The following is a 14,123-nucleotide window of genomic DNA, read 5'->3' on the forward strand; positions in this document are numbered from 1 at the left end:
TTCAATTCTATTCAATTCTATTCAATTCTATTCAATTCTATTCATTCTATTCAATTCTATTCAATTCTATTCAATTCTATTCAATTCTATTCAATTCTATTCATTCTTTTCAATTCTATTCAATTCTATTCAATTCTATTCAATTCTGTTCAATTCTATTCAATTCTATTCAATTTGCATTAAAAGTTTGACGATAGAGGCTTTTAATTAACAAATTTAGGATATTCAACTAAAGTTTTCGGCGCTTAATAAATATGAGCAACTCAAGTCCAGATATTCCCATAAATTATTTTGAGAATTCCCGCTAGGATTCCTCCAGGCATTCCTTATGACCTTTGAATAACTTTTGAAAGACCATTCCTTCAATCCATCCAAAGATTATTCCAGAAATTTCTCAGTTTTTTTTTCTATTAGGAAATCGTCCTGAAATTATTCAAAAAAAAAATACTCGAGAATTTCCGGCAGGATTTTTATGGGTTGGAATGATTGTTTTAGAAGAAGAATTTCAAGAATTTCCTTAGGATTCTTCTAATGATTTGTCGAGTGATTTTTCCAGAAATTCTTTCAGTAGATCCTACAGGAATTTATCCACGCTTACGTTCAGGAATTCATTTAGCAGTTTGTTAAGGAATACATCAAGGGTTTGCAAAAGAAAAGTTTTCAAGGATTCTTCTAGAAATTTATTCTGGAAACTATCCAGGTACACCACCATAGGTTCTTCGAGTCTAAGATTTTATACATATAGGGTAAAAGCATCGGTTTTGGCCAGCCTAAGAGCAAATGTCAAAAAACATTGCATGGGAAGCCTTATTTATTCTACAAATATGTAAAATGCATGCTTTCAATCTATATTATGTGTGTAAATATCGAGTCTGAGCTAAAACCAATATTTCGCTTTGAAAATATCGTTGGTCAATTTAGGCCACCAGAACCAGTTTCAGCCAGAGACATAACTTCGGTTCCTAAATTGGCCAATCACATTGATTTCTTATGACCACTCTCATTAATTAATCAAATTAGGAGAACCCTGGCCAAATTCGGTGTATGGCAGTTAAAATTATAAGGAAAATGAATTGTTTTCTTATTTTTTGTAGCATTTCTGAAGAGTAAATGAATGAAGCTCTATCATATGAATGTGATCTACTGAACACAAAAGGTTTCATGCTGATTGGCTATGTAAAACAGTGTATAATCCACTATGGCCACAACTGGAGTATGGCCAAAACCGGCGCTTCTACCCTATACATATTTGCAAATAGTTAATTGGCAAAGAAAGTTCGCAGTTAATAATAAAGAGAACACTTTATTATCAACTGGAATGTTTCGCAGCGAACCGAGCTCTGTCCCGGTTGGGACGTAACACTTCCTGAAAATTATTTGTCGTTTGAAATGTTTAAGGCTCAAACGCAAATAAAATCTTCTCACAGCATAATTCAAATTAAAAACTCATTTAAAAAAAAATGTGGCAAAAAATTTAAACGATCCAATAATAATTTGAATTTTGGAAGTGTAAGTCAAAAAAACCGTCTATTATCGAAAGAAGGGAAAATTTGTGATTGAAATAATATTTTTCCAACATATCTCTAAATCATCAAGATCATGTGTTTGCTTTTATAATATGTAGAATAGACCTGTTCACTTTTTGGAAAAAATTATCCGACTCTCTGTGCCACACCAAATTCTGAACTTATTTATCAAAACAAGTTATCTGTCCAAAAATGAGCCAATTTGGTAAAGTTTTAGAGGTGTATCAAATCGATTTTGTGGTTTTTTAGACTTCTTCCCGAAATGCGTTCCTGAAGCCCAGAAATATCATTGAAAATGATTCGAAAATACCACTAGCCTTTTGCTAACGCAATAGTCTATCACTTTGCCAAAGACACTAGGGTGTTTTGACCGCTTCTTCATCATGCTTTTAACTTAATTAGTCAAAAAATCTCGAAAAAAGCAATATATTTTTCCAATTTGCCAAACAAATTTCGATAAAAAATCTTATTATATTTTGTATCCAATACAACTATCTATTTGATCTGAGTGTTACAAACATATCGTTCATACATCATTTCCATGTGAGAATTGATTTTCACTGCGAAATAATTGAAAGTGTATCAGTATATACCCTAAAATCTCATAGGGTTGCCAACACAAATACACTCTATGAAAACCATAGTTACTCATGATTTGGACGTCATGTCTTTGAACCCTACAGTCTATCGCCATCAGCTCAAAATAGAGCCGATGGTAAGATTTGGGCCTGAGAATCAGAAGATCCACGGTTCAAATACAAGAGATAATCTTTTTTTTCTATTTTTTACACCAATCAAGCTAAGATTTGTAACTATTTGACCCAATTTGGAACATTTTCATGTTCAAATTTCCTTAATACAGCACCATTCTAAAAAAGCACGTTACAGGAAGAACTACCTTTTAATATATAAAGGCAACTACAAGTGATGACTCAAGTTAAATCAGCGTAGCAACAGCCTTGAGAACTAGAGCTCTAATGAGTCTTCCAGTTTTTGAAGAGTAAACAAATATCGTACTGAAAACTTAAGAAACCTATTAGTTAGAATCCATCAAGCATCGCATCAATGATAGAATTGCACGGGCTTATTCACAAATTCCATGACACTGAAAACGGGGCGTGGGTGACTTCATGATATTACGGCTCATACAAAACTTCTAGATTATTCATACAAAAATCTATTCGATGGGGGGTGTGTGTTGTTAATCGAAGATTGTTATGATAAGCTTCGATTACTGTTGATTATGGAAAAAAAATATTATTCCTTGCACTCGAACCGTGGATCTTCTGATCCTTAGACCCAAACCTTACCATCAACTATATTTTGAGCCGATGATGAAGGACAGTAAAGTTCAAAGCCATGACGTCTAAATCATGGGTAACTGTGGTTTTCATAGAGTGTATTTGTGTTGGCAACCCTATGAGATTTTAGGGTATAGAGTGATACACTTTCAATTATTTCGAAGTGAAATTCAATTCTCGCACGAAAATGATGTATGAACGACATGTTCGTGACACTCAGATCAAAGAGATATTTGAATTGGATACAAAATATAATAAGATTTTTTATCGAAATTTTTAATCGAAACTGGAAAAATATATTGCTTTTTTCGAGATTTTTTGACTAATTACGTTAAAAGCATAATGAAGAAGCGGTCAAAACACCCTAGTGTCTTCGGCAAAGTGATAGACTATTGCGTTGGCAAAAGGCTAGTGGTATTTTCGAATCATTTTCAATTATATTTCTGGGCTTCAGGAACGCATTTCGGGGAAGAAGTCTAAAAAACCACAAAATCGATTTGATACACCTCTACAACTTTACCAAATTGGCTCATTTTTGGACAGATAACTTGTTTTGATAAATTAGTTCAGAATTTGACGTGGCAAGGGTACCTTAGAAAAAGTGAACAGGTCTAATGTAGAACTATTATCAGGTTCTAAAGTAATGGTCATTCTAACAGCATGGCTTGCAAGAATTGAAAAAACAGCAAAATATAAAAATGGTTAACATTAGGCTTTACTAAATTTTATCTTATAACAGAATGAATATAAAGAACAGCCAAAAAACATGCAAAATTTTGGTTAAAATAATAGAAGATTGAACGCCAAAAACTATTGAGGCATATTAAAACGAAAAGACATCAAAAATTGTGTTCAGAATCATCGAAGTATAACTACAGTAATCGTATTCTCTTTTTGCTGATAATTTCAGCAGATCAATATTATCGATTACCGCCCTCATAACAATTGGAAACAAAATATATTTTAAAATAAAGCTCCAAAGAACAGTATAGAAGAAGGTAAAAATGATTTAAATTTTAAATCGACAGTTTTTATATCTATTATTATAGTTACATCATGTTTAGAAAGAACACCCAATGTTTGAAAAAAGGGTAAATTGTGCTAAATGTATCGAAATCTTCAGTGCAAAAATTTATTCCAATAGCGAAACTAAAAATATTTAAAAGGAGGGTAATTTCTAGATAAATAATAAAATACTATTCGCAATAACTTTCCTTATATAAGGTACCGTGGGGGAAGTGTAGCAGTGGGGTTAGTGGATCATTTGTCCGTAATAAGAATAAATACTTTAATATTTCGAATATTTTCACACCTTTGCTTAATTTAAGGTTATATTCTCACGTACACACTGATACTACTGCAAAACTGATACTACACGTGCACTAACACAAGCAAACTTGCTGACTGCAAAAATCAATTAATTTGAAGTTGTTTTCTGTCGATAAAAATCCATTGTATCTCTGCCTAAAATCGAAAACTAATAGTTTTTTCAACACATGATGAACATAATTGTATGAATCACAATGAAAAAAATGTAATTTTTGTATATAAATACAGATATATTGGTCATGGTACACTTACCCGCACTTTTTAGCGGGATGGGGTAAGTGGATCAACTATTGTTATCGAATATTGTCAGACTACTTACGCGGATTTGAATAAGCTTTAGTGTCATCAAATGCTGTTTTCCTTTTACCCCACCATGGTGGAGCAAGTTGATCATTTGACGCAAATTTTCAAGTATCTCATGCTCAATACATAACAATCAGAAAAATCAAAATAATTGACGATTTGAAGTATAATAGTCACTCATTTGTCATCCACAGAAAAAAGTTTGAATTACATTATTAACGTTAGCTGTACATAAAAATGAAGTTGACTATTGATTTTTCTGTATCCACTTACCCCACGGTACCTTATTTTAGTTTATTCAAGAGTATATGATTGTTTAATAAAGTATCATTAAGTATCAAATGACTCCAAAATAAGCCTGATATCGTCAGAGGGATTCAATAGAAACGTAAAAATGTATGTCATCTTAAAAAATCCTTGGTTTCAGACTCATTATGCCAAACAACCATTATGCCAAACGATTTTTTGTCATATGACTGTTATGTCAAATGACCTACCACCTTCCTGGAAGTTATCCTCAAGATTTCCTTCAGTTTGTCACCAAAGGTTCCCTTCGCGATATAGATTGTTTTTTTAGTGCAATCTTCCAGACTATTTCAATATGTTTAAAATAACTTTTAGATTCTTCCAGGTTTTCCAGGCATTTCCATGGATTTTCCCAAAAACATCTACAGCACTCCTTCTATATATTCTACCAGAGATTCCTACAAAGGTCAGGTAGAACCCTTCGATAATATCTTTGAAAATTCATCCGGAGAGACTTTTCTAGGAATTTCTTCTGGGATTCCTTCTAGGTTCCCCATTAGATTATTCCAAGAGCTTCGTCCAAGATTTATCTAATTAATCGACCTGAAAGAATTCCTCAAAGAATGCCACCAGAAACTCCTGCAATAACCAAGATAACCCATAAAAATTCTGCTGAGACGAATATCTGGAAAACAGGAATTCTCTACAAATCTTACGATGAATTCTTCGAAGGATTCTTCCAGGGATCCTTTCAAACTTCTCCGAGAATTTAGAGGTTCTTCTAGGATTTTTTCAGAGTTACCATCAGAACTTTTTTCAGGGACTTCACCAACATTTAGTGTAGAAATTTCTCCAATGATTCCTCTGAGAATTCTATCTGGAAACCATCTAGAGAATGCCTCATGGATTCCCCCAAGGAATCTGTCAGGAAATTCGTTATTTTGGCCGGAATTTCCCCTAGGAATTGTTTTAGTTATTTTTCCCTTGTTATTGTAGACTTTACTGGGGATTTCTCTGAAAATTTCGAAGCTATTCTTTCTCTTTGTAAGAGAACAGTCAATCCTTCAGGTCCTTCAAGAATCCGTCCCGAATTCCTATACCAGGAATTCCTTCAAGAGTTTCCTCTGAAATTCATTTTCAAGGTTTACTTCAATATGTTTCCAAGGGTTCCTTCATTAATTCGTCTAAGGGAAGGTTCGTGGAAGCTATGCATCCTCTGGAAAGGAAGCTTTCCAGCTTCTGGAAAGGAAGTTCTCGAGCTTCAGGAAAGGAAGCTTTCCATCTTCTAGGAAGAAAGCTTTCCAGCTTCTGGAAAAGCAGCTATCCAGCTTCTGGAAACGAAGCTTTCCAGCTTCTGAAAAGGAAGCTTTCCAGCTTCTGGAAAGAAAGCTTTCCAGCTTCTGGAAAAGAAGCTTTCCAGCTTCTGGAAAGGAAGCTTTCCAGCCTCTGGAAAGGAAGCTTTCCAGCTTCTGGAAAGGAAGCTTTCCAGTTTCGGAAAAAGAAGCTTTCCAGCTTCTGGAAAGGAAGCTTTCCAGTTTCGGAAAAAGAAGCTTTACAGCTTTTGGAAAGGAAATAAGAATTCCAGCTTCTGGAAAGGAAGTTTTCTAGCTTCTGGAAAGGAAGCTTTCCAGCTTGTGGAAACGAAGCTTTCCAGCTCCTGGAAAGGAAGCTTTCCAGCTTCTGAGAAGGAAGCTTTCCAGTTTCTGAAAAGGAAGCTTTACAGCTTCTGGAAAGGAAATAAGAATTCCTGCTTCTGGAAAGGAAGTTTTCTAGCTTCTGAAAAGGTAGCTTTCCAGCTTCTGGAAAGGAAATAAGAATTCCAGCTTCTGGAAAGGATGTTTTCTAGCTTCTGGAAAGACAGCTATCCATCTTCTGGAAAGGAAGCTTTACAGCTTCTGGACAGAAAGCTTTCTAGCTTCTGGAAAGGAAGCTTTCCAGCTTCTGGAAAGGAAGCTTTCCAGCTTCTGGAAAGGAAGCTTTCAGGCTTCTGGAAAGGAAACTTTCCAGCTCCTGATAACAAAGCTTCCCAGCTTCTGCAAAGGAAGCTTTCCAGCTTATGGAAAATAAGCTTTCCAGCTTCTGGAAACGAAGAAGGAGCTTTCCAGCTTCTGGAAAGGAAGCTTTCTAGCTTCAGGAAAGAAGCTTTCCAGCTTCAGGAAAGGAAGCTCTCCAGCTTCTGGAAAGGAAGATTTCTAGTTTCTGGAAAAGCACCTTTCCAGCTTCTGGAAAGAAAACTTTCCAGCCTCTGGCAAGAAAACTTTCCAGCCTCTGGCAAGAAAACTTTCCAACTTCTGGAAAGAAAACTTTCCAACTTCTGGAAAGAAAACTTTCCAACTCCTGGAAAGGAAGCTATCCAGCTTCTAGTGAGGAAGCTTTCCAGCTTCTGGAAAAAAAGCTTTCCAGCTTCTGCAAAGGATGCTTTCTAGTTTAAGCAAAAGCACCTTTCCAATTTCTGTGAAGGCAGCTTTACAGCTTCTGGAAAGGAAACTTTCCAGCCTCTGGAAAGAAAACTTTCCAACTTTTGGAAATAAAACTTTACAACTTCTGGAAAGGAAGCTTTCCAGCTTCTGGAATGGAACCTTCTATAAAGGAATTTGTTTAATTACTAGCCAAAGGATCTCTGTTCGGGGAATTCTCCAGTACACTGAAGACGTACATCAGTTGAGGTCAAAATACGCGTATCAGTCGAAGGATACAAATTCTTGTTTGGTTTAAGGTGAAGATAAATCGAAGCCAAAGCTCAAATTTTCAAGAGCACGGATCTGGAGAACCAAACATCCGTTTAAGCTAAAAACTTAATCGATTGGTCACTATTTGGTGGTGACCAATCGATTAGATTTTCAACTCAAACGGATCTTTGGTTCTTCAGATCCGTGCGCTTGAAAATTTGAACTTTGGCTTCGATTCATCTTCACCTTAATGGTATAGTACTGGATTTGATTTGTTATATACTTGTTTAACTTTGATAGAATTTTTAAGGGATTAGTACATCTCAAGATATTATAGGAACATCCGAAGGACTATTTCAATATAAAAATTAAAATAATTCTGAAACAGTAACGCAATAAAAATTATGCATATCTGTTTGTCTGTGATTTGCTCATAACTCTCCGCGAAATATTTAAATAAGTTCACAGACCGTTAGATCTAAAAATAAATCACGCCATTATCCAATCCTCGAACCGGCAAACGACGTATGAACAAACACAGGAGTGTACACAGCGCAGCACAGCCGCTCGAATGCGAAGCATTTTAAAATTCTTTACACGACACACCGTAAGCGTTGAAACCAATCAAAACAAATCCAACCCAGCTGTGGCCTCTGCATAGCGTAACCAGCTGTTGTCGATGGTATTTTTTTTTATTTGCTTCGTTTGCACATGCAGTAGCCAAACTGTCGCGCGAAAAAACTGGTTCCGCGTCAGAGAAAAATAAAATCGCGACCAACTTCGGCACTGCTTGTCACATTTTTGCACAATTTTTGCGTTTCTAGCTAGTGTAGCATACTATCAGGGGATGTAGCTCAGATGGTAGAGCGCTCGCTTAGCATGTGAGAGGTACGGGGATCGATGCCCCGCATCTCCAGAACTTTTTTAGGGATGTTTCGATATTGCGAAATATCGATATTTGATGCAATATGATGTCGACTCAAAGTATCGGTACCACCGATATATTGGATGAAAATACCGATATATTTCAATATCATATAATCGGTCTTCAGGCAACCAAAAAATTTGAGCTAAAAATCTTAAAAAAAAATTTGTGCTCACCTTATTCTAACTTTTTCATAATTCCACAAAAACTTTTCAACTTTACACAGTTTTCAGTTCAACAGTTTTCATGACATAGACAATTTTGATAAAGCTCTTTAAGTTCCATTAGAATGCTAGTTTTAGATATATTGATATGACATATTGAATCAGAAAATTTCAAATTATCGAAAATCGGAAGAAAAATATAGAAATATCGGAAATAACGTCTCTCCTTTTTCAGGAAGTTTTCACAATTCATACCTGTAAGTAACTGTGGTCCAGATCTTCTGCGCATTCTTGTACACCATGGCCGGAAGGTCGGGATAATCCCGCACGGTGCGATTGACCAGATCCGGTACCGAAATCGGATCCAACGAGGCAATTCCCTCCTTGGCCACGCGCACCTTCACCGCTCCATTCGGGTCCGTTGTGGTCAAATTTTCCACCTGCTCGACACGCCCGAAGCGCTCGAACTTTTCCTCCTGCAGCTGGTCGGACATTTTCGGCGTGATTGATTGGTAGATTTGATTGCACTACTGTGGTGCGCTTTGGTAGATTCCAGGACTCGAACGCAATACAATAAACCGTCTGACTCCTAGGGTAGGTGGCAGCTTCCGCACTCGGTTCCGATTTGGTGGGATCTGAAATGATGAGAGACGGGTTGCAGATAGTGAACGGGGTTCTGTCATTAACGGGTGAACAACTGGTAATTAAACTATTCTGTCGATGAAACAATAGAGCTTGCAGTGTGCTGTGCACCCAGCTGAAACGGTTATTAGTGAGGGAATACTAATCAACAAGTGGCTATCATCTTAGTTAATTGTTTTTTGAGTGACTGTTGAGTTTTGGTTGTCATCATCAGCAAATTGGTGGAAAATGTCCTTCATTATATGACTGTTGGCAAAAAATATAGGGTAGCTCATTGCTAATCGGCAGGTAAGCTGTTTTACGAGAGTCTTGAAATCAAAAAAAGCAGTTTTCAAATTTAATATCTTATGGGAAGTATGCACTTCAACAGTAAAGTAATCGCCTATCTCGATGCGTGGGAAATTTCTTGCAAGAAGTGCTCAAGAAAAACATTTTCTTTGATCGCAGTACGAAGTTGAAAAGAAATGTCAATTCAAATGGAGCTCACTGCCCAGCCAACAAATATGTTCACATAACTGAGATTGCAAGTGAAGAAAGTGGACACTTATTCGGTAAAAACAGATTGTATAAAATGCACGAATTCCCTCTATTCGCACAAATCTGGAGGCCATATACGTACATTTTAGAGAATCTATCATGGTCAATACAACTTCAGACAATTTGATTTGGCGTTCACTATAATTTCATGTATGATTGTGTATTGCAGTTTATATGACTTAATTTTTACAAACAAATAAAATATCCCGAGACACGCCTCGAACCTCTGACCACTAGATCACTAGCCAGATACGCTACCACTGTACTGTACAGTTTTTGATGCAGAAGATGGTCTTTTAGCAAACATAAATGAAACACTGTAGAGCATCATGTTTGAATGTAACCGAACTTAATTGTCATTTTGCAAATGAGCCAGTGCAACGCTGAAGGTTACATGTTTTGTCGAATTAACGTTTGCAATTGAAACGAAGTGCAGCAATTTATTAAAGACATCGTACGAAAATACTTATGCAACGTGATGACATTGTGTTTCTGTTGAACAGTGATGTTCTTTTAATAGGTAAGACAATTTGTTCATGAATTCCACTATTTATGTTTATGTTGTGTTCGGCGATGTGCCCTGTATGATTTTATATCTACATCAGATGAACTCATATGTAATCTCACATTGATGATTATAATAGAGTCATACCAAGTGAAGTTAAAATCATAATGGAATGACAGTTTAAAGTTACATATTTGGTCAGACTAAATTGGAATTCTATAAGATGCAAATTCAAGTCAGATGAAATTTATGACTTTATTAACGATTTCAATCAATTTAGTTTTGCATCATATCCAATTCCAACGGAAATTGTACATTTATACAATTTGAAATGAACATCCTTATATGATCTCTGGTTTGCTGGGTGTAGAAAATTTCTTGACCATTTCTGCCGCAGAAATTTTTCTTTTCTTGAGCGGAACAGCGTACCTAGCGTTAACATATAAATGGTATAATGAGGAAGGATCGCAGCAAATCGTGCGCGCAGGCGGCTGCGTTTTGAATTCTGTGTCACGTTTACTTCGTACCTTCCAGATGATATGGATTGAATTTCCCAACAAAGCAATTAAGTTTTTTTTTGTGGAACCGACTTCTTTACTAGATGTTAAGACAAATTAACGGGTTTGGTGAGTTTGTTTGGGTTAATTTTTTCTCATTTCAAAGAACAAGTAATGGCGCCTAAAAAAACTCATTAGCTAGGACACTAGGTGTAAACACCTGTACCCCATCAGTGGATGATAAACGCGCAGAGAGTGACATTTACTTTCTTAGCTACGTCACTCCCAACGATGATAGAAATATTACATTCACACTTACACCCAATTACAAAAAATATACTAAACAACACATACACTAAATTTCAATCCGGTCGCATCACTCGTTTATAACGAATCCTACTCCTTGTCATCTATGAGGGCGTCGGTGAGCCTGCTTTCCTTGTAACAGAGAAGATTGGCGTGGCCGGCAATGGAAGTTGTCATGACTTTTCATCTCTGAACAATTAAAGAGTTATTTTATTCAAAATAGTTATCATAAGCAATTGGGAAAAGAGTGATAAAGTAACTAACATGACCGTTTTCAGTATGTAATCTACGAAATACTCCGATACCACGGAACGCAATATATACACGAAAAAAATCCGATTCCCAAATCATGATTTCTTCTTCTTCTTGGCATTAACGTTCCCACTGGGACATATCCGGTTACTCAGCTTAGTGTTCTAAGAGCACTTCCACAGTTATTAACTGAGAGTTTTTTTGCCTTAGTTGCCATTTTCGCATTCGTATATCATGTGGCAGATACGATGATACCTATGTCCAGGGATATCAAGGAAACTTCCATCACGAAAAGATCCTGGACTGACCAGGAATCGAACCCAGACACCTTCAGCATGGCTTTGTTTTGAAGCCGCGGACTCTAACCACTCAGCTAAGGAAGGCCCCAACATGATTTACAAGTCATGAAATTCATTACTTGGTAAGGTTGATATGGACCACAAATCATGGTTTCTGGAGCCATAATCGGAATCATGAATCATGATCATAAGCGTAACACCTAGAGTGGCAGCACTGAACGGGCCGCATTGCATAATTTGATTCGTTTCGATCACCTTCATTTAAACATGAAAAAGTGGTAGTGTGGCATGATACGGGACCAGAAGGTTCTTGGTTTGAATCTTGCTCTAGCTTTTATTTTTGGCGACTCATGATTTTAGGCATGTGATTCATGATTCCGAGCAATCCGCAACAACAACAACAAGCTGAAAACACTCTGAAATCTTGATATCATGAGTCATAATCTTGTTTTCCGATTATGATTTCTACCAGTGCAGTTCTTGATTGAAGATCACTTATGCAATTGTTGTTTTTACATGGCCCACGCAAACAAATTGTATACAAATAATCACGGTGTACAATATTAAGAAGGTGATATATTACGAAAACTGACAGCTACCTGACGACGTTCACCTCGAACAAATTTCTGAAAAAAATAATCTAGTGGTCCGGATGATATATGCTACGATAGGAATGACGTCACATGTTTACAATCAAATTTGATATTCACATTAGTAAAGGGCCTGCCTTGTTAATGTTTATACTGTGAATATAATATGATACTAGCTGTCACCCGGCAAACTTTGTTTTGCCTACAACGATGTTTTAATTTGACCAAAATCTCCTATAGATTATCATGAGATTTATGGACGGCCCCTAATAATTAGATTTTTATTGTAATTTATATGGCAATCTGGAAAAACACAATGTTCTTTTCGAGAGTTTTTAATCAACTAAGTGAAAAGCATAACTAGAAGCAGTCAAAACACCGTAGTATCTTCGGCAAAGTGTTAGATTCTTGTCGTAGTAATTTTTGGGATTCAGAAAAGCTTTCCAGAGAAATGTTCCAAAAAATCACAAAATCGATTTGAAACAATTTTAAAAGTATTCCAAATTGGCTCATTATTGAACATTAAACTTGTTTTGATAAATAAATTCAGAATTTGATGAGACAAAGCTCCCTAAGAAAATGAGAAGTGTTAGACTATATTATACACATTTCATTCAATTTTACTAATTATAAGTTTTGAACACACTCAAGTCCTACTCGTTGAAACGCGATACCTTTCTGCTGTTCTATGTACCTATGCGTTGAGGAATGCTCGAGGGTTTTACTTGATTTCATGTACTAGGGCTAAACGAATTTAAACAGAAAATTGCAATTTTTTTTTTAGTTTGTTTCAATAAACCATATTTCGAGCAAACTTAGTGTGTATTACTGTGCAACTATCACTTTACTGCATATAACTGCATATTTGTTACATTCGACATTTTTGTCAATTTTGAGTTAATACCGTGGAGAGTCATCAAATAATAAACACTTTCGCTCAGCTCACTGTAATCTGTCAGATTGTTCTAGAGAAAATTCGAAAAAATAGTAAGTTGTCTTGTCACATTGATAATTGCAACACATAACAGTCCAATTGAGATTATTCATGGACCTCGTAATGTAGTAACAACTAAATTTCTTTGAGATGAACAAAATTTCAGCCTCAAATAAACACGTTTGAGTTCTTGATAATTTTTATAAATTTAGTTTCTTAGCATGTTTAGTGTGTATTTTTGTGCAATTATAACTGTATAGCTTCTTTGAAATTTCCATGCAAGCAAAACATCAATATCATGTGATTCAATCTTATCACATTGGGCCTAAGTACGATCTGAAATATCTCAGCATATATTTGGAATATTGTTATAAAATTATAATAAAGTATTTCTTGCGATTATCAACAGTGACCATCGGTTATTGATGTTGTATGATATGACTTTTCAATCCATCTCAATCCATAAAAAGACCTTTCGATTTTGGCACACTTCGTTTGAGGAAAGATGAAATTTTCCGACGTGTTGCAAACATCGAACGGACACTGTACCTATGTACATATCAACAGAGGCTAATGATAACGCATTCAATGCACTTGTTCCACCTCGTTCGCAACCGAAACTGTTTCCAAGCACGCTTCCATTCCAAAATCTCAATCACGCACTGCAACGGAAGAGATAAACCCTCCTTGAATGGCACGCAGAGTAGGGGGATAAGGGGCATAATGGACACCCAGATCTCTAAGAATATGCATATTTCATCAAAATTGTATACATTTTATGAAATCTGCATTGTATATGAACTGTTTAAAGTTGTGTTAAACAATGTTCAGTTTTTGCCTTCATTGTCCTTTGAAATTTGACTTTAACTTTTTATCAGCTTCAAATTGCTATATAAACAAGGCGATGGAAGAATGTAATGTTTGAGCAAAGAAACAAAATCGAAGAAGTTGTCCTTGGTAGTTTGATTGATAAATAGCCTTTTTACAAACCAAACAATTTACACTCATCAAAAATGTTGTGCTCTATTAGTACTTAATTCAACGAAAATGTTGAGAGTATTGTCATTTTATGGTCTTAAAATAAGCATTTGCCTAATG

The 14,123-nt window shown here is 35.9% G+C and overlaps 1 protein-coding gene across 2 annotated transcripts in view; it reads right to left on the reverse strand.

The window, feature by feature from the left end:
* Positions 1-14,123, reverse strand: part of LOC5566981 (very long-chain-fatty-acid--CoA ligase bubblegum) — a 122,832-nt gene that overhangs the window by 52,400 nt on the left and 56,309 nt on the right. For both annotated transcript variants that reach the window (XM_021847827.1, XM_021847826.1), the window contains exon 2: positions 8,719-9,098. In XM_021847827.1, the coding sequence (XP_021703519.1) occupies positions 8,719-8,957 (239 nt within the window). In that variant the 5' untranslated portion in view covers positions 8,958-9,098. The remainder of the gene's footprint in view (positions 1-8,718; positions 9,099-14,123) is intronic.

This window comes from Aedes aegypti, chromosome 2, assembly GCF_002204515.2.
Source record: "Aedes aegypti strain LVP_AGWG chromosome 2, AaegL5.0 Primary Assembly, whole genome shotgun sequence".
Classification (NCBI taxonomy): Eukaryota; Metazoa; Arthropoda; class Insecta; order Diptera; family Culicidae; genus Aedes; species Aedes aegypti.